The sequence below is a fragment of the Aulonocara stuartgranti genome, assembly GCF_965226115.1.
Source record: "Aulonocara stuartgranti genome assembly, chromosome: 18".
Classification (NCBI taxonomy): domain Eukaryota; kingdom Metazoa; phylum Chordata; class Actinopteri; order Cichliformes; family Cichlidae; genus Aulonocara; species Aulonocara stuartgranti.
Genome location: NC_138954.1, coordinates 25,456,422 through 25,476,256, shown reverse-complemented (window position 1 = coordinate 25,476,256; position 19,835 = coordinate 25,456,422). Strand labels below are relative to the sequence as shown.

General features: G+C 42.3%; 4 protein-coding genes across 5 annotated transcripts; 2 read left to right on the top strand and 2 right to left on the bottom strand.

Moving 5' to 3' along the window:
* The first annotated feature begins 154 nt into the window (after positions 1-154).
* On the top strand, positions 155-2,445 carry LOC309693340 (alpha-2-HS-glycoprotein-like). The gene is made up of 7 exons (XM_082512448.1): positions 155-397; positions 749-856; positions 947-1,028; positions 1,145-1,299; positions 1,393-1,488; positions 1,620-1,691; positions 1,815-2,445. Exons 1-7 carry the CDS (start codon positions 200-202, stop codon positions 2,229-2,231), a joined length of 1,128 nt encoding a protein of 375 aa, XP_082368574.1. The 5' UTR covers positions 155-199; the 3' UTR covers positions 2,232-2,445.
* Positions 2,446-3,478: 1,033 nt separating this feature from the next.
* On the top strand, positions 3,479-5,875 carry LOC309694759 (alpha-2-HS-glycoprotein-like; the record flags this gene model as incomplete). Its single annotated transcript, XM_082514967.1, has 7 exons — positions 3,479-3,562; positions 4,444-4,551; positions 4,642-4,723; positions 4,840-4,994; positions 5,088-5,183; positions 5,315-5,386; positions 5,510-5,875. 7 exons carry the CDS (start codon positions 3,479-3,481, stop codon positions 5,873-5,875), a joined length of 963 nt encoding a protein of 320 aa, XP_082371093.1.
* A 369-nt stretch (positions 5,876-6,244) lies between these two features.
* Positions 6,245-11,222, bottom strand: LOC309693249 (uncharacterized protein). Its single transcript, XM_082512310.1, has 6 exons — positions 10,433-11,222; positions 10,102-10,269; positions 9,900-10,021; positions 9,658-9,823; positions 9,223-9,338; positions 6,245-9,151 (listed from the first exon to the last, which is right to left on the bottom strand). Exons 1-6 carry the CDS (start codon positions 10,704-10,706, stop codon positions 6,818-6,820), a joined length of 3,180 nt encoding a protein of 1,059 aa, XP_082368436.1. The 5' UTR covers positions 10,707-11,222; the 3' UTR covers positions 6,245-6,817.
* Positions 11,223-12,024: 802 nt separating this feature from the next.
* Positions 12,025-17,961, bottom strand: LOC309693250 (profilin-2-like). Of its 2 annotated transcripts, none has more exons than XM_082512311.1 (3): positions 17,568-17,955; positions 16,146-16,338; positions 12,025-13,823 (listed from the first exon to the last, which is right to left on the bottom strand). In XM_082512311.1, the coding sequence occupies exons 1-3, from the start codon at positions 17,694-17,696 to the stop codon at positions 13,726-13,728; spliced, it is 420 nt and encodes a 139-aa protein (XP_082368437.1). In that variant the 5' UTR covers positions 17,697-17,955; the 3' UTR covers positions 12,025-13,725. The 2 variants fall into 2 exon arrangements, with proteins under 2 accessions (XP_082368437.1, XP_082368438.1); XM_082512312.1 differs by lacking the exon at positions 12,025-13,823 and adding an exon at positions 13,830-14,148 and having other exon boundaries at positions 17,568-17,961.
* Between the last annotated feature and the right edge of the window lie 1,874 nt (positions 17,962-19,835).

Genomic DNA, 19,835 nt, shown 5'->3' with positions numbered 1-19,835 from the left:
AAAAAAAAAAAAAAAAAAAAAAAAGAGCAGCACCATGTGACGCAAGAGTCAGGAGGGATGAACATGGTGTTTAACTTGGCTCTGTTTTCATGTTTAAAGTACAGGATATATAAGCAGCGACCTGCACCAGCTCTGCCTCTCATCTTTACCAGCGTCTGCTCGTCTGTGATACCTTATTTTTGTTGCATTTCACACAGAAATGAATCTCCTGAGCTTCACTGTGGTGCTGGGACTGCTGGTGGGGACATGGGCTCAACCCATCGTGCGAAGGCCTCTGTGCGACTCCCCCGAGGCGGAGGAGGCTGCTCTGGTGGCGCAGGATTACCTCAACGCCCAGCACCATCATGGCTACAAGTATGTACTGAACCAGATCGACGACATCAAGGTCTACGCGAAGGTAAGTCAGCAGGTGGAGGTGCTGTTTAGTTACATACAGAAATGTGTGAACACAGTAGAAAAGAATAACGTTTACTGGGAAGAGAAGAAGGATAAACAATAAGTGTAGCAGTCCATACTGCATCATGTTATAGACTGTTTTGTTTATGGTGCCCCTCTCTTTCTAACTTTTTAGGATATTTTCAGACTAAATCAAAAGCAGCTATGTGCTCTATTTTTGCTAATAGGAGCTCTTATATGTTCACCTGCATCTGGAATAATATATACAGCAGAATTTAGTTAATTACCATCTCATTTTTAAAAAGTAATGTAACAATTGTGCATTGATTTGTATATATTTTTGCTTATTCAGCCAGACGGAGATGAATACGACATGGAAGTTGACCTGCTGGAGACAGACTGTCACGTGTTGGACCCGCTGCCTCTTGCCAACTGCACAGTCAGGCCCAAAGTACAGACGGTGAGACGCAGAAGCTCTCAGGCTTCGACTCCTGTAATTCAGTTGATATTAGTTCTGATCAACCTACTTTGATTCTTCGTTCTCTTCCAGGCGGTAGAAGGAGACTGTGATGTGGTGCTGAAGAAGGTTGGCGGTGTTCTGAAGGTCATTGCATTCAAGTGCAAATCAGAGGGTAAAGATCACAGATGCTGCTCTCATCCAAATGATTACAAAGAACAAACCACAGCAGTGTCCATACATACTGCATGTGTCAATAACCTGTATGTGACTTTCCTGCTCGACTTGTAGTATCCACAGAGGATTTGTGTTTGGGCTGTCCCAGCCTCCTTCCCCTCAATAACACCGATGCGCTGGACTTTGTTCATGCCTCTCTGACAACCTTCAACAACATGACTGTGAACACGACACACGTTCTTCTCGAGGTTGGAAGGTTGTCATCACAGGTCAGACAGTCAGGATACTTTTTACCAGATGTAACACAGCTGCATGCTTTAACCTGCAGCTGTCAGTTCATCAGTGCTGTTTAATACTCTCAGATTGTGTCTGGTGGGCCCATCTTCATAACAGAATATGTGGTTGTTGAGGGAAACTGCACCGAGGATCCCTGCGTGCCTCTCAACGATGCCATGGCTGTGAGTACACAGTAGTAAAAGCACTCAGTTTGTTTTCAGGCCTGTTGATCTGATCTGAGATGGAGAAATGTTCAATCAGGTCACCAGATGTTGAAAATGAACAAAACTGAGAGCTGTGCCTCTCTCTCCAGGCTCGTGGGATTTGTACAGCCAAAGGTACAATCGCCCAGCACAGTGTGGACTGCAAGATGTTCTCCACTCTGGTAAAATACTGCATCTGACTTCTAATATGTTCTGCTTCATGAAGACAAAACAACATTCACCATCTAACGTTCACACAGAAAACATTAAGAACTGTTTTTCTCTCACTGATGTCATTTTTTTAGATTCCCATTGTAGATGCCAACAGCACTGCAGCTGCAGACCCCGTCCTACCACCAGTGGTTCATGTGCACACACACGGCCTGTCACACAAGCACGGCCACAGCCACCACAAACTGACTGCTCTCCACAACCCCCATCAAAACGTCCTGTTATCTGCAGAGTCAGCAGAATCAGCTGAAGTTGTACCTGTCGTCCCTGCTGCTGCTGCTCCAGCTGCAGATCCAGCTCCAGCTGCAGACCCTGCCCTTGCTGCAGATTCTGACTCAGCTGGAGAATCTTTATGGAGTAAGGAACAACCTCCTCACTTCAGGAAGAGAGATGTATCTGCTGCAGCTGCTGCTGTGGTTGATGCTCCTGCTGTTCAAACAGGACCAGTTACTCTCGTGCCAGTCTGCCCAGGAAGAGTCAGATTCTTCTAAGTGTCCAAGTCTCACAGACTCTATACTTGCTTTCATTTGTAGCAGAGCACCTTTGATACATTAGCCATTTCCAGTAGATGTAACAAAACACCAACCAATGAGAAATAATTCATTGTTTTAAACTGTCAAATCAGACAAGCTTCTCTGTCAAATTGTCTGTAAAGATGTTGAATAAATCTCAAGTGAATTTACAGGGTTAATGAGGACACACTGATCATTTGTACTGTAGTTCTTGCCGTCATTCTGCAAAGTCCTCTAGAACGATTTCAAAAGTCCACAGTGCTGTTTGCCTGTTGTGTTGACTCATGCCAACGACCCTCCTGTGAACCGGCTGACATTTCTGATACAGCCATGAACAACAGCAGCTTTTCCTCTGCACATCCATGCTCAACACAACTCAACATTTCAGAAATGAATGAAAACACCAGGATACTCATACATCCAAGTATGAAAGAGTTCACACTTCATAATCATAAGAGGCTATTTAAAGATTTCAATGTGAAAATGTTGATAAGATATTTTATCCCATCGACCTGAGTTTCTCAGGTTACAGACAGACAAACATACAGGTCAATGCTGGTGAATATGGGCAAAGTCTATTAGTGAATTTACAAGAATGGATCAATATTCAGAAAGCTGCAGTTCATGGTAAAGGACAAATTAGGTAGACAGCCTCAAAAATGCTGTGAACCCTCTGAGTCTAAAAAGCGATATGATGCCCCCACGGGCTAAACTGATAAGAGAAGCAGCCAAATAAAGAAAAAGTTGTCCTTGGTTACCCACACACGAAGAGATAAGATGATTTTTATACCCAGCTGCTCTAACACCCACTTTCCAGCTGTTTTAGACAGTTGTTTTGAACCCATAAACATCAAATTCTCAGCTTAAAAAAAATTAAAGCACAATTTTGGTTACTGAGCCCGTAATGAGGCATTCACAAGAGTCCAAACAGTAAGGTTGTGATGTTGGTCAGTATCCTCCGGACCCTCATTTAGTTTCCTTTAATTTATATGGAAAACCTGGAAGTTGTGGGGCAGCCACCTTGAAAGGTTTGAAGCTTGATGAGGATCAAGTGAAATAGTGGGTTTATACTCACTTTTGCTCAGTGTTACTGTTTGCCCTCTATTTCCAGAGTGTACAACCCATCCTGAACAGAAATATACATGTTTTTTCCTCTTAAAGGCAGAGAATCAAACAGATATGCACACCGTATCGTTTCCTATAGACAGGTTGAATAATGAGCAGAGATGACCACACCTTCAGGATGTCCGACTGTGCTGAAAACACATCTGTTTGAGGCCAGAGTTCATGGCTCCCAGCTACCGCTCACTGTAAACTTCAACCTATTAAACAGTAACTTTCCACTTAATAGAATTTACTGGATTCTTAGAGTCACCCTTTTCCAAATCAAAAATCATTTAGATGCCAAAGGAAGCTTTCATACTGAAAACACATGCACTGCTCCTCAATTTCCACAGCTAATGATATAACAGCTCGTTAGACTGAATATATTCACTTTTCTTTATTGTTTATACTGAGCACTGCTGTTAACAGAGGACGACTCATTTTAATCACTGCAACATTTAAAGGTTTGTAACAAATTGTGGCTCAGGCCATTGTACAAGTCTACATGAATTAAATGAGTAAATTAATTAGCTTTAAATGATGAACTGGGACAGAGTACACAGACAAGTGACACAAAACTGAAACAAACGTGTCCGATCATGAGAAAAACTTCCCTCATGACTCCTGTAACAGAAAATGAACAGAAGGTTTTGCTTCTGTCCTGCAGATGTCTTCCTGCGACACCGCTGAGGCTGGCCTTAAGACTTTTATTGCACATGTTGTGACATAAAAAAAAGAGGGACACGAGTCCTTTAATGGGAGTAAGATGTAAGGTGACATGCACAGCATAAGAGCCTAACATAACTTAGTCTTTGTAAAAGTCATGCAGAGTTTGAAAAAGGAGTTGCAGCAGAATCCAGGTAATGTTTATGTACTTAGTGCTGGTCTTAAACATGAAACAGGACTTTTTTTTTTTAATGGGGAGACGAGGGAAATTAAATTTAGCTTTAATTTTGGAGACGGGAGGTCCACTTTGCTTTTATGAGTATATACAGCAGAATTTAGTCAATTACCATCTTATGCACTACATTTTTTAAAAGTAATGTAACAATTGTGCAGTGATTTGTATATATTTTTGCTTTTTTAGCCAGACGGAGATGAATACGACATGGAAGTTGACCTGCTGGAGACAGACTGTCACGTGTTGGACCCGCTGCCTCTTGCCAACTGCACAGTCAGGCCCAAAGTACAGACGGTGAGACGCAGAAGCTCTCAGGCTTCGACTCCTGTAATTCAGTCGATATTAGTTCTGATCAACCTACTTTGATTCTTCGTTCTCTTCCAGGCGGTAGAAGGAGACTGTGATGTGGTGCTGAAGAAGGTTGGCGGTGTTCTGAAGGTCATTGCATTCAAGTGCAAATCAGAGGGTAAAGATCACAGATGCTGCTCTCATCCAAATGATTACAAAGAACAAACCACAGCAGTGTCCATACATACTGCATGTGTCAATAACCTGTATGTGACTTTCCTGCTCGACTTGTAGTATCCACAGAGGATTTGTGTTTGGGCTGCCCCAGCCTCCTTCCCCTCAATAACACCGATGCGCTGGACTTTGTTCATGCCTCTCTGACAACCTTCAACAACATGACTGTGAACACGACACACGTTCTTCTCGAGGTTGGAAGGTTGTCATCACAGGTCAGACAGTCAGGATACTTTTTACCAGATGTAACACAGCTGCATGCTTTAACCTGCAGCTGTCAGTTCATCAGTGCTGTTTAATACTCTCAGGTTGTGTCTGGTGGGCCCATCTTCATAACAGAATATGTGGTTGTTGAGGGAAACTGCACCGAGGATCCCTGCGTGCCTCTCAACGATGCCATGGCTGTGAGTACACAGTAGTAAAAGCACTCAGTTTGTTTTCAGGCCTGTTGATCTGATCTGAGATGGAGAAATGTTCAATCAGGTCACCAGATGTTGAAAATGAACAAAACTGAGAGCTGTGCCTCTCTCTCCAGGCTCGTGGGATTTGTACAGCCAAAGGTACAATCGCCCAGCACAGTGTGGACTGCAAGATGTTCTCCACTCTGGTAAAATACTGCATCTGACTTCTAATATGTTCTGATTCATGAAGACAAAACAACATTCACCATCTAACGTTCACACAGAAAACATTAAGAACTGTTTTTCTCTCACTGATGTCATTTTTTTAGATTCCCATTGTAGATGCCAACAGCACTGCAGCTGCAGACCCCGTCCTACCACCAGTGGTTCATGTGCACACACACGGCCTGTCACACAAACACGGCCACAGCCACCACAAACTGACGGCTCTCCACAACCCCCATCAAAACGTCCTGTTATCTGCAGAGTCAGCTGAAGTTGTACCTGTCGTCCCTGCTGCTGCTGCTCCAGCTGCAGATTATGATTCAGCAGGAGAATCTTTGACGAGTAAGGAGCCTCCTCTTTTCTTCAGGAAGAGAGATGTATCTGCTGCCATCATGGTTGATGCTCCTGCTGTTCAAACAGGACCAGTTTCTCTCGTGCCAGTCTGCCCAGGAAGAGTCAGATTCTTCTAAGTGTTCAAGTCCCACAGACTCTATACTTGCTTTCATTTGTAGCAGAGCACCTTTGATATGTGAGCCATGTCCAGTAGTGGCAGTAGGAATAATTTGCTTTAAACTGTCAAATCAGACAATCATCTGTGTAAAACTGAATGTAATGCTGATCATTAAATCTTCAGTAAATGTGTTTATAAATCAAAACAATCGACTATGTCAGTACATTTACAGGCCTAGTGAGCACACTTATATGTACCATGATGCATTCAGTCATCCCTGCAAAGTCTTTCAGAACAAGTGCAGAAGTTTACAGTGCATTCAATCCTGCTGTGAACCCGCTGACACTTCTCATACAGTCATGGAAGAAGAACACACACACACACACGCTTTTTAAAGATTTCATTACACAGTATATTTTACTGACAAACATTGTGTGCTAAAACAAATGAGAGCAGTGCAACACTTGATTTTCAAGTTCACCACACAAGCACTCATCCACCCACCCCCAGGCACCTGTTTATGAATGGGCAAATTCCATTTATTGCATTTACAAGAACGGATCAATGCATATCATGCTAAAGCACAAACAAGCTGGACAAACAGGTTCAAAAAAGGCTGTGTACCTTCCAAGTGTAAGAAGCGGATATTATGGCCCCACTGGGTAAACTGATAGCAAAAGCAGCCAAACAGAGGTCGTCCGTCACGACCTACGTCACAGCAGATATGAATTCTATGCCCTTCTGCCCAACACACACTCCAGAAAAAAAAAAAGTTCAAAGCACACGTTTTGGGTAGTTGCACCATTTATTCACATTGCTAGAAATTGCTGCTTTCATGCTTCCAACTTCAATGCTTCTTCTGAAGGAGTTCAAGAGACATTCGTACGAGTCCAAACAACAAGGGTAAGGAGTTCAACACCTGCCTCAGCTACACACTACCACCAGCTTAGTGATCAGCTTCTCAGCCCCATCCTTGAAACATCTTTTGAGCATTATGGGGTGGAAACCTGTTGCTGGAGCCTAAAGGAGTCGAGAAGTCTTTAAAGGATTCGTGGAATTTTAGCTTTAACTGTGCTGCACCTAAAGGTGGCTTGTAGAGGGGAAATATAAGTGGAGGGCCATCCGTAGTAGGAGAAAGGAATGGCAGACCGGAATTGTTAATGTCATCATTATCCTCATTTTCATTATCATAATCATCACCATGGTTAGCATTACCAGGCGAGGGAGTGGGAATACCTTCCTCAAGCCACTTGGAGAGTTGTTCATTTCCCTGCAGGGGCTTAAAATTCAGTGGAGTCTTAAGTTTACCATTCTGCTTTTTTGCAAGATTTTGGGTCATAAAATTTAAATCAACAGTCGGATCTCTGTAAAGCTCAGAGGAATCCACGAAGCTGTTGGGCTCCCTGCCTGGTAGTTCACGCTGTAGCAGCACATAATTCCCAGAATAGAAATTTAGAGTCTGCTCATGTTTGGAGTTTGAGTCACTTATGAATGGTTTTAAATTGTTCGGGAACACAGAGTTGTTATAAGTGGATACAGGAGCGTGCTGAAGCCTATCGAAAGGAACCATAAAATTATCAAGTTCCTCTCCAGGTGATTTATTGTGTTGCTGCTGTGAATTTGGGTTGTTAGACATAAAATTAGGCCACGTTGGACGGTTCAAGTTCCCAGTCAATAGTTGACCGTTTACCTGCACTGGGGACTTAATGTTATTCAGCTGATATTGCCCTGCTGGGTCATAACCTGAAGGCAGAGGTTCTGAGGATTGGCTGTGTAGATACGGCCAGTGGGCATGCAGTGAATTAGGTGCGGGGTTCACGCGGTTCAGTGGTTCATGATTTGCAGTCCAACTTGGATCATTTCCTCGTGGTGTAGTAGGGTTGCCATCTGGTGGCTGTAAATATAATTGCTCCACATTTTGATCTGGAAAGGGGTGCAGTGAGAGGGGCACAGAGGTGTAAGATGAGGCAGATTGTGCTGCTTCAGTCGGCTGTTGAGGAAGTCTTGCAGAACCCACGCCAAACTCAAAATATGAAGCTGTAGGTGGAAATGAAAGATCTGGAAACAAGTGAGGCACATCTGCACAACTGCCAACTCTAGCTGGAGTAATATGGAGAAGCTGATAAAAAGTCATTTGTGTACAGCAGTTAGACAAGGAGCACACAGGTTGCATATATGCAGAGCTGAGCTGAGGATCTTGCGGGGCTGTATAACTATTGATAGTTAGTGGAATTGCAGATTCAGGATGTTTTTGGTCACTGGGTTTAGCAGCACCCTGTGGCTGCAAATAGGTAGCAGAGGGTAATGTCACAGGCTGTAGCAGCTGGAGCTGCTGTGGGTAATAGAGCTGGTTAAGTAGGTGATGCATCTGACCCTGTGGATATCTGAGAAGAGGTGGTGTGCTTTGGACTGGATTTTCCTCATTTGTTCCAGCTGGTGTCTCAGATATTTGACAAAGTTTGTACACTTGTCCCAAAAGACTTTCAGCTGCTGATGCCAAAGCAGCATTTGGATTTCTGGCAGGCTGATTTTCAGGGCACAAGTACATTTGCTGGTGTACCTGACGCTGAGGGGCTTCAGGCTGTGGTGGCTGAGGAACAGTGGACGGGTTTGTAGCAGGCTGTGCTTTGGGCTTTGGTTGGGGGTAGAAGTGATAGAGGTGGGAAAGTTGGTTCTGTGCTTTGGGTTCTGCTTCCTCTGGTTTTTCAGGTAATTTGTGATATGGTGGATGATCTTCAGATGCTGAAGGCTGTGAGTAAAAAGAAAATGAATATGGGGTTTTTTTGTCTCGACTCTCGGGTTGGCTTGCAGGAGGTTCCTGAAGGAGACTAGGCCGTGGGTTGATTGGGCTGGGAAGCAAATGTTCTTCAAACTGACCTGCTGGTGGTTTAGTTATTAGTGACAGTGTAGGGGCAGGTGGCTGAGAATAAAAAGGGGGGAAATGTTGCCATCTTTTCCCTTCATCAGTTTGGACAACTGGAGATGAAGCAGGTCTAGGATTCACTGCGGGTGCAGCAGGTGTATTGACCAGACTTGCAGAGTAAAAGAAAGTGGGGTGGAAAGGACGATCCGTATCTTCTGGCCACTGATTCAGCATATCTGAGTTCTGAGGAAGAACCGCTTGATGAGGATCATGAGGAAAAGTCGACGCATACACACCTTTGCTCGGCGTTTCATTTTGCCAATCGGGATCCTTTGCTGGGTTTTCTGTGAATTCAGGCTGAGCTGGTAATTGTGACGGACAGGAAATTGTTGTTTCTCCATCTCCAGCAACTTCCAGAGTATACAACCCATCCTGAACAGAAATACAAGTTATCTTTCTTCCTAAGAAAGGGAGAAAAATCAAAACAAACATGCACAACATACCTTTTTCTCTAGGCAGGGCGCATAATGAGCAGAGATGACCACACCTTCAGGATGTTCGACTGTGCTGAAGCCACATCTGTTTGAGGCCACGGTTAGTGGCTCCCATTTACCGTTCACTGCAAAATAAATGGCAGGCAGGAACTCACCTTAGGTTTCCTACTCCTAAAGTCATCTTTTGGCAAACTAAGCTATCATTTAGAAAATATAGAAAGCCACATAGAAAGCTAAAAAGTTTAGACAAAAAACAAAACACACACACTGGAGTTTGGACCATCAGTTAACCTTAAGAGAATCTAAAATACATGAAAATTAAGTGGTTGTCATAGTCACACAGGGTTTGGAAAAAGTATTTGTAGGCCAGTTTAGCCAACATGTCATGTCTTTAGTGCTGGTTTAAAAACAAAAACAGAGACATGATGAGGACCAAAAACTCACACTTAACTTTAATATTGGAGACGGGCAGGGTCCACTCCGTTTTTACGAGCATGTCCGCAGTATTGCAGGTGACCATCGGAGGATTCAGTGACAGCGAGCCCATGAAAGGGCACGACATCCTCACTGGTATGCCCCACCAAAGCAGTGGGAGAACATAAGTGTCCTCCTGAAAGCAGCAAGGAAGCTATTATACATAAGCACGTGGTTAAAATGTGCAGTGCCTTCAGATCACAGTGACCCACCTGGAGAGCGACGAAGCAACCATCATAGGGTGCGACTAGGACCAGATCTCGTCGTGTCGAGCTGATGGTGTAACCGCAGCTCGAAGGTAACTTGGACAGGGGCAAAGGAGACAAATGGCTTCCTGGGGGAGACGTTCAGCAGGAGGAGGGTGTAAAAATCATTACATGGAACTACTACGCAGACCTTAACATAACTACTTACCCCTGTCCACGAAAAGCAGAGATCCAGGGGTAGAAGCAGCATCATGAACCTGAAGCGTCATGGAGTCTAGCGTACATTCAACCTTTGGTTCCATCTTAAGGAGTCGTTCCATTGCCTCCAGGTCGAGACCACCATATTGTCCATCTGGTTGTTTAGCTTCCTCCCAGGCTTTCAAAAGTAGGGTTTGAAATTAGTTTTAGAAGGTATGCAGTCGTTTACTAGAGGCCCTAAAACACTATGAACACAAAATCCTTTACAAGCATAAGAGACCAAATGTTGGATTTATTACTTTTAAAAGCCATGGCTCACTTTCAATTTTAACTTTACGTACCCACGTCTGCCTGGTAATCTGTTTCAACATCCCTGGTGTTGTTTGTGGTCTTGTTTCTGTTGGGTTTAGGACTTCGCAGCAGCTTTTGCCCAATTGAAAGTTTTCCATGATGCTGATGACCTTTAGCTCCACTTTGACTAAGCGTTGAGTTTCCACCTAGTTCATCCAGGGCTTTAAGCCTCGTCAGTGTTGCGCATTGACAAAGTGAAGCAGAAAACAAAAAGAGCCCAAAATACAGTGAGCCATTAACACCCCTGCTCTCTCTACACGCCATTGGAACAGAGGAAAAAGCACTGCCCCAGGACTGTACCACAAAAACTGATCAGTCCTCTTAGCATGTAGTGCTAAACCTGGTCTTAATTTTGACTAATCAAACACCTAACCACAGCAGCTGGTGCCAATGGCGCAGTTAAGAGCAGGAGGTAGTCTGTGGCTCTGACAAGACAACAAGATTTACAACAAGTTACCCTGCTGCCATTTTTCTAACAGAACTTTTTTGCTGCTCAGTTTTCCTTCGGCTGAATGATGCTATACAGATTATATTTTATGGTAATATAATTCTTCTACAGCTTGTTTAGTGGCCAATTTTCAGACTTTTTGTTGCTTCATTTTGTGTGAAACATCTTTGAAACTTTTTTAAAAGAAAAATTGAATAAAATCTCAAATCAAAACTCCACTGCAATAATAAATCACATATGGATTGTGTTGCTGTCCGTGTCTCCTTTATTCTGGTCAAAGTGTGGGTAGTGTGGGTTTGGTGGGCAAGCAGCAGCTGTACTAAACTCAATACTAAGCAGTCAAACACTGTTTAGAACCACAAATTTTACTGAAATCTAGCGCTCGTCCCGAGTTTCCAAATTTGAGTCCCACTCTGAGGAAATGTGCCTGATATGGTGCATATCTAAAATCTAGTGTGTTTCTTTAGTGTAGCAAAAACACATGCAGCTAGTCTTTATACAAGACAATGATGTCGTGAGGCTTTTTTTTTTTGCCAGTGAGAAAATGAGTAAAGACATGACTGATTTTGTCTCAGAGATTTAGAGCTGTGTAGCCAGTTTATCCTTCCTGTCTAGCATGTTTTCTTTCCTTTGGTTTGATTAGGAACTGGTCTGAAAGTAAGACAGATTATCACCCAAATCCCATTTAGATCAACACTTTATTTTATTGTTTTAACCTTAAAAGTTTGTCCTTAGCTACTGAAAATACCAAAGCAGCCCGAGCAGATCAAAGCGATTTCCCTTTGATGGCAGCCTGCAATTTATTAAAACTCTGTAATTCCTACAGATTTTAGTCATTAAACACTTCAGCAAGTTTATTTCTGGGATTTGGCAAGACTCGAGTGCATTCTCCTATTAAAGAGTGGAATGTGATAATTCACACATTAAGTGTAGCAGTAGCGTTCTCCTGTTTGATCATAAGATCTAGGTCAGTGTTTTCCCAATCAGAGTATGTACTGTTGCTAATTCAGTGTATCATTAGCACAATAAATTCAAACTGCCCCAGTTACAGCTATAATCACTAAAACTCCTGATTTACTCCATTAAACAAAGATTGAAGTGATGAGGCAACAGACTGGACATACTGGCTTTCCCTCTGGTTGGAATAATGTTTATTTGATCTGTCTGTAAACAAGACGTCTCATCGATGCATGGCATTTGAAACAGCAGATTTTGTGGCAGAAGGAAACTTCCCACTCAAAGAAAAGTGGACAAAATATTCCAAACTTTTTTCCCCCCCCGTCGTTTAATTCTGTACATATTCCACAAAGTCTGGAGATTACTGATGCCAAAATATCCCTTAGGAAAAGTGCCATTAAAAGTTACTTCTTGCTGGGGCAGCAGTTTAAAAATCCAACTTGTGGTAGCAACAGATCATCAGATATTGATTTTTTTTTTTTTTTTTATGGCACAGAATACACAGTTATTCTCAGAAAAAAAAAAATTCACAAGACAACTTACAAATGTTCTTATTCCAACCAACACCATTTTCAATATGTTTAGTGTACACAGCATCTTTTTTTTTTCTTTTAAATATACTTCTACGTACCGTACTATAACAATTTGTGAATACACCTTTGATGACTAAAGCACAAGGCAAATAATCCCAAGGCGCTGGAGCCCAGCAGCCTCAGTTTACAGTCAAAATGCATTCATACTGTAGTACAATGACATTTCAGTTTCATCGGTTAATGAACAAGAAGTTAGCGACAAATCAATTAGTGATGAGAAGTTTAAGTAGTGTTGAAGTCTAAAGAAGCAGTTACATGTTTTACAGTCATCTCAAGTAGTCGTCTTAATGATTTACAGTCAACAGGTGATGCCAACAATCATCCATCAGAATAAGCTGAAGGAGCTCTGATAACCCTTTTATATTGACAATTGGTCCAAAGGGAGGGAGACTTGGGGGGGAGAGGGGTGTGTATGCATGTAGTGATTTTACAGCAAAATTTACAGATAGCAGGAGATGACAGACGTCTCGGGTGGCACAGAGGTGGAATGTCTGCAGAGACTCCCGAAATATAGTGAAGTGAGACGACGACCTCAGTAATGGGTGACCTTACACAACAGCCCAACACCACATCGTTAACTTTTAAGACCACATTCAGGTACAACAGCAAAGAAAAGCATGTGATGGAGGGTTGAAGAAGTTGTGCGGCGAGGGCGGCGAATCGGTACACACATACAGGACTTTAGAGGAAGTTTGTCATTTCTTTAATGGAAGCAGATGAGAAGATGGTTTTGGCTGGAATACGGCGCTAGGACAGAGGAGGGAGCCGGGCTGGGATCCAAGTGTTACAGAGAGTATGCATGCAACTTTTAAATGCCAACATGCTGATTTAAAAAAAAAACAAAAAAAAACAGCATCTTTTAGTAATGCTCAAAAGAAGGGGAAAGAAAATGCGTAATTATGCACCTTCACACGTGTACTTCCTGTTCAAATACTAGCCACTTGCTGCAGTGAATGTTATAGAAGGCGAGTCCAAATTTGTTGAACGCTTTTATTACACTTTGCGATCATATTTGATGCACACTTGTGGTTAACATTTCAATGAACATGCCATTACTGTAGTGTCAGAAACATCAGAAGTACAATGTTTAAGTGGGGAACATTAAAAAAAAAATAAAAATAAATAAAGAGGGTGGTGTTGGGAGGGTTAAGCAAACAAAAGGTTGTGTATAAAAGTAGACTGGATAGGAAGTAACACTGTATGCCACCTAATCCTGGAAGTAGTGTCAACACAATACGGTGAGTGGTAGTGAGCTGCTAAGGTGACGAACGGGTGGAGAGGTTGCTTAATATCCAGACTTCCTCAGGTACTCAGCCATTGCATGTGCTTTCTTGTTAAGATTTCCACCATGGACCGCCTCCTTTCCCATGACTATAACCAATACTGGAGCACACAAGGAAAAAAAGAGAAATGAACAGAATTGAAGAGTCTCCCTCCCCCTACAGGATGGATGGGGGAGGGGGGAACAAAGGTGACACAGCATCTTACCACTCTTCATTGCTATTAAAAGTTTCCAAGACATTTGACTGCTTTCAGGAGAAATCTTAACAGCAATATTTCTTTTCTCTTCTTTATGTCCCTCAAATTTTAGCTAAGTGAGCTTGAAATCATTAAAACCCTGAATCCCTCAAGTATTTTGCCATTGAGTAAGCCTTCTTATTCAATCCGCCTCCATGGACCCCTTCTTTGCCCATTACAAGAACCAAAACTGGAAAAGAGAAGAGATAGAAAAGAGACAGTTAAGAAAAAGAGGTAAGAGAAAAGCAGTAAGAGTGTTTTCCCACACACAGGTTCTACTTGGGCGGGCCGCTCAGGTATATTAACAGCTACCTAAATGTGCCTGATAAATGTTTTTGTTCAATTTTATTTTCCTCATTGAGTCCGACGTCATCTCTGATCAAGTTAACACTAGAAAAATTTCTGCACTCTTATTTTGAAAGGTCAGTTGCTGATAACCAGCAAGCACTGACCATTTCTCTTCGCACGTTTTCTCTGCTGCAGCTTTCACCTGCTGCTCAGTGGATGTGCTTTTGAAGATCCACTGTGAGCTGGAGGTTCACACCTGCCAGAACCTGCAGCAGGTGGAGAACTGGTTTATGTGGCGCTACACCGAGCTCACTGAGGCTGCAGGGAATAATAAGGGCTACCAGCTACAGTCTAAAAACTATGGAGTCATAGTTCAACTGCAGTATGAGACTCACTGAAGATACAGCTGATGACATTGCTTAAAAAAAAGCAAAAAAGCAAAAACCCTTGGGTCAAAGTGCAGACCCAAGTTGCATAGAAAATGCTTATAATTTATTATTTAAGACAGCTCCTCCCACTTTTACACACACACTTATCTCCCGCCACAAGTGGAGCACAAGTATGTGGGAAACACTATTAGAAATGTGACATCTAAGGATATTCAACTGAAGTGCAGTTTTATTATTAGCATTATTCATGTTGCTACTTGACACAATACAGCCTCTACACATGTCCTGTGTCACTGAACCATTGATTCAAATCTGCCAAATTCATTAACCATAATTTCTAGTTCTGTTAAAGACAAAACAGTTACGGATGAGTGAGCAGTTTCCTGCACAGCCCTCGTCTTCAGTGCACTTTTAAATATTGGTGTGTTTTGCACTGACAAACTGCAGGAAGACCAGTGCACTTGATTAGACCCATTTTCTCAGCTTCTGCTGACCTCTGCGTTTACCAACAAACCAGATGTGATTCGCCCAAGAGATTTAGGACAGAATCGCTCCTTTTTTGAGGGTCCTGGCTCTTTCTGCTAAAGAAAGATAATACCAAAAAAGAAAGACACTAATCAAGGTGCACTGTACCTTCCATACAGTTAAGACTGTAGCACCTCCATGCATGTGCTGTTGAATCAAATGTGTGCATTATTTCTTTGACTCTTCAAGTGAGGAACAACATGCAGAGAAGTAGAATAACAGGTGGAAATAGCTCGTGCTTAGGGAAAGAAGAAAAAAAACCCCAAAAAGAACAATACAACTTATAGCTGAGGACAAAACAGTAAATGAAAACAGAATCTGGTTTTCATTGCAACCAGTGTTTCTCACCTTAGCACCAGGTTACAGTCATTTTTAAACAAATCATTTTCAAGTGAGAACTGATTTAAAAGTATTTAAATGTTTTGGATGTGTGCAATTAGCGCGCATGCGCGCGCGCGCACGCGCACACACGCGCACACAGGCAAATTGAAAGAAGCGGGGATATCGTGGCTTATAAAGCTGTACTAATCTTGTAATAAATGCAAACACTAGAGTAACCGTAACTTGAGTCAAAGATACTAAAACCATGTGTTTGAGGCCTACAAAAGATTTAAATCATCAAAATAACACAATTTTCTGCCAACACAAAACTTGTTTCTTCACTAATGTTAAACTATTTCAGTAGTTTTGGCCATCCTGTATCATTTGACCTTTATAGAACAAATGACTAATTAAGAATATAAACTATTAATGAAATACTGGGAAAAATATAACTTTGTGCATCCTGTAGATCTTATTCTGGCTCAGGTGTGGATTACAACCATAGCAATGAGATAAGGAAGTGATGTCATGCTGCAAGAGAATGAGCCTGACAAATCTAATTTAAGACATTGCTCATACCCATGTGTTTATGGGAAACAGTAGTGTCTTAGCCTAAGTATGCATTCTGATAGCTGCAAAAAGCTAACCCATAATACGCCTTTACCTTTGCCGGCTCTTCCCACAGAGATATTGTATGTAGGTTCTCCTCCTTGGCTCTTTGTCCTGATGTCCATTGTCCAGTCGCCCTCATCCTGGAGGCTGTCTCTGAGGACTGAACACTTCTTTGAGCCCAGAGTGAGACCGCTGGTGTAAAAGGTCTCCCTGTCCTTACCGATAAGGACGTCTATTTCCTGAGACTGAGGAGAGAGAGAGGGGCAAACAAAAAAAGAGACACACAAAGCAACAGGATTGAGGCGATATTAGTCACATGCCCAAGAAGTAGATGTGGTTCCAGTGACATGGCAAGCATAATCCCATTTCAAATAACACAGTATTATTAGGTAGATCAACTTTAATGCATGACTTTTATGCACACATGAATTCCGCACAATAATAATTGAGGGCTATTTTAAAAGAATTGCACATGTCTTGACTTTTGGGGATTCATTTCCATCCTTGTAAACACTGTTTTATAATTCTTTTGTGAGAATTGGGTGATTTTTTTTGCAAAGACATATTCCAATTCTGTTCTGGGTGTCAGACAAAATGATAGAGGCCTCAATTATCTAATATTTTAGAAAGGCACAGAGAAAAACAAAAGGTATATTATTAATAGTAGCATTCTGGCACCGGTCACGTGTGACAAAACAGCGGCATTAGGAATTACAGACTAGCATCAAGGGAAAGGACCGCGTTGAAACCCATTCTCTGAATCCTAACACGCCCTGTCCCCAAACCAGGCGATAATATGATCGGGATCCTCTGCCTGCAGGGACTAGCGGAAGTAAAGCGGCGTCTATGCACCGGTCTACCGCTCAAGCAATCCCAATGAATGAACTGAAAACGCTCATTCCCTATTAAAAGACGAGCATTTATAATTGCACTCGTTTCTTGCTCGCACTGATAACACTGCGGATTTACCCCAGGCTGAACCAAACACCACACATTAGCTTTTAAAAGCACCCGGAGCCGGTAAAGCAGCAGCTTAAAGTTAGCTAATCAAAGCAAGCGTGCACACAAAAGCATGCACGCTCCCTTCAATCAGACACAGTCTACTCGCTGGTCTTAAATTAGCTAAGTGTTGTTTTACCCGGGTTCCCTCACCCCTTTATTTTGATTATTACAAGACAGCACGCCATAATCATCTATTTGTGTGTGAAAGCCATTATACGAGAAGCCTTCTCTGAACCACATGAGGTCTAATCCCAACGTTTCCTTAGCTAGAAAAAGCCGACACAGGCCACTGGTGAGCTAGCCAGCTAGCCCATAAGCTAGCTCGGCACCGTTAGCTCGTTAGTCGCTCAGATCCTGCGAGGTAACGGTTTCTGCGCTCCTCTGGCTGGTGAACGTCTGCGTGACAGATAACATTACTGCCAAACGAAACCACACTCTCACACCCCCAAACGAGCTCGTTTTGACTTCTTACCGTGATATTGTTGAATGTACCACCGGCATGTGCTGCCCAAACATATTTGGCGTCCATATAACCAACAATGGCGCTATCCTGACAGCTGCCATCGGCCATCAGGTTTTCCACGTAGCTTTGCCAAGACATTTTCAAGAAACTGATGATATAAATATATTTAATTTAAAAAACTACACCTATTTTTTAGTGTTGTCGCCAAATAAGAGGCAAGACAGAATGAAAGAAAGCCCGCAGACTAATTTAGAGTCTCCAATCTAACCCACACTTCGACGTTGAGCAACGCGAAGGCTGGGGCAGCAAAGAAAGCCAGGGCAGTGAGGCAGCGGCTGGGTGTAGTCCGTATCAGATCACTCCGCACAATGAGCTCCCTGGCGCTTTTATGGCAGCAGGCGGCGGAATAAAGAGGGACTTATCAGCTCAGCCAACAGTCAAGTCTGAGGGACTGCCGGGGTGGAGATTTACTGATTCTTCCATTAACTTCAAGTGTTTTCATGTTGTATGGATGACATGACAAAGAGCGTCAGACCAGACACCGTGTGGGCTTTTACCCGCAGTACACAAAAACAACACGCACTGAGATGCACGTGTCTGATGGATTTCGCGATTATTTTCTCACCTAACGATCCTTCATATTATTGCTACTTAAAATCTGCATTCACCGGCCACTTTGTTAGGTACACCTGTTCATCTGCAAGTAATTGCAAGTATCTTATCAGCCAATCACATAGCAGCAACTCAATGCATTGTAAATATGGTCGAGACGACATGCTGAAATTCAAACCGAGCATCAGAATGATGAAGAAAGGTGATTTAAGTGACTTTGAACGTGGCGTGGTTGTTTGTCTCTGTATTTCAGGAAAAAAATATCGGGGTTTGGGTTAGGGTGAAAATGCCTTGTTGATTTCAAAGGTCGGAGGATAATGGCTAGACTGCTTTGAGGTGATAGAAAGGGAATAATAACCCAAAAAGGCCATTCATTATGTTCATTATTCATAATTCATTATATTCTGAACACACAACACTTTGACCTTGAAGCAGATGGGCTACAGCAGCAGCCAAAGGGTGCCACTTCTGTCAGCTAAGAACAGGAAACTGAGGCTCCAGTCAACAAGATACTGGAAAATGTTTCCTGGTGAGTCTCAGTTTCTGCTCCAACATTCTGATGTAGGGTTAAAAAAAAAAAAAAAAACAAGAAAGCATGGCTCCATCCTGCATCATATCAATGGTTCAGACTAGTAGTGGTGGTGTAATGGTGAGGGGGATGTTTTCTAGGCACACTTTAGGTCCCTTAGTACCAACTGTGCATCGTTTAAACACCACAGCCTGCCTGTTGTTGAATGTGTCCATCCTTTTTTGACTACAGTGCATTCATCTTCTGGTTGCTTCCAAGAAAGATCATCTCAAATTGCTTACTTGAACATACTAAGTTCACTGTACTCAAATAATCCCCACATCACCAGATCTTAGTCAAATCAAGCACCTTTGGATGTGCTCATGAACGTGCAGCCAACAAATCTGCAGTAACTGTGTGATGTTGTCATGTCAATATGGGCCAAAATCTCTCAGGAATGTTTTAAACACCCTATTGAATCCAAGGGATGAAGAATTAAGGCAGATCGGAAGGCAAAAAGGAAGTCCAACCTGGTACTAGCAAGTGATGACTACTGAGAGATATAAACCAGTCTCCCCTAAGAAATCTGATTATCTGAGATAAGCAACCCGTATATTTATTATCTGTGTTCTGCTTGGGGTCCTGGAGACAAACTCAGAAGCCCAAGACTGCTTAACATTATCTTATCAGCTTGGAACTTTTCATGACATCATTTTAGATTCTTTTATGTGATTAATATAAAAAATGTGCTCAGACTCTAGCTAACACAAATATATGGAAAATTAGAATTATGTTTGGGAATTACAGTGGAACGCCTTTTGCTCATACTTATATACATTACCACATCTATTTGATCAAATATGCTGTCCCAGTTGGACAAATCATTGCACTCGCTTTAAAAAGGTTCAGGATTATGAGATTAGTACTGTTTTTACTTACACTATTTGAAGCATAGCTTTGTTTGTCTCAGACTAAAAAAAAGACAATTTCTGCATTTAAAATATGCTTTTTCTTTAAAAACAAAAGTCATCATTCTTGACTACTTAAACATTAGATGATGCTCATACTGCCTTTTTTGCCTTGTCATCCTAACAGCAGCATGAATGTCACATTAACAAGTATTTAACCTTACATCCTTTTCACTGCGTCTAAATGTT

What these genes read in the sequence shown, in the direction of transcription:
- LOC309693250 (XM_082512312.1), bottom strand. Translation starts at nt 17,696, where the DNA reads ATGTCTTGGCAAAGCTACGTGGAAAACCTGATGGCCGATGGCAGCTGT. An exon ending in GTACATTCAACAATATCACG is followed by an intron (nt 16,339 to 17,567) that starts GTAAGAAGTCAA and finishes CTCTCTCCTCAG; the next exon opens with TCTCAGGAAATAGACGTCCT. An exon ending in TGTGGGAAGAGCCGGCAAAG is followed by an intron (nt 14,149 to 16,145) that starts GTAAAGGCGTAT and finishes TCTCTTTTCCAG; the next exon opens with TTTTGGTTCTTGTAATGGGC.
- LOC309693340 (XM_082512448.1), top strand. Translation starts at nt 200, where the DNA reads ATGAATCTCCTGAGCTTCACTGTGGTGCTGGGACTGCTGGTGGGGACA. An exon ending in TCAGGCCCAAAGTACAGACG is followed by an intron (nt 857 to 946) that starts GTGAGACGCAGA and finishes GTTCTCTTCCAG; the next exon opens with GCGGTAGAAGGAGACTGTGA. An exon ending in GCAAGATGTTCTCCACTCTG is followed by an intron (nt 1,692 to 1,814) that starts GTAAAATACTGC and finishes TCATTTTTTTAG; the next exon opens with ATTCCCATTGTAGATGCCAA.
- LOC309693249 (XM_082512310.1), bottom strand. Translation starts at nt 10,706, where the DNA reads ATGGCGTGTAGAGAGAGCAGGGGTGTTAATGGCTCACTGTATTTTGGG. An exon ending in TCTGCTTTTCGTGGACAGGG is followed by an intron (nt 10,022 to 10,101) that starts GTAAGTAGTTAT and finishes CGTCTCCCCCAG; the next exon opens with GAAGCCATTTGTCTCCTTTG. An exon ending in CGCCCTGCCTAGAGAAAAAG is followed by an intron (nt 9,152 to 9,222) that starts GTATGTTGTGCA and finishes ATTTCTGTTCAG; the next exon opens with GATGGGTTGTATACTCTGGA.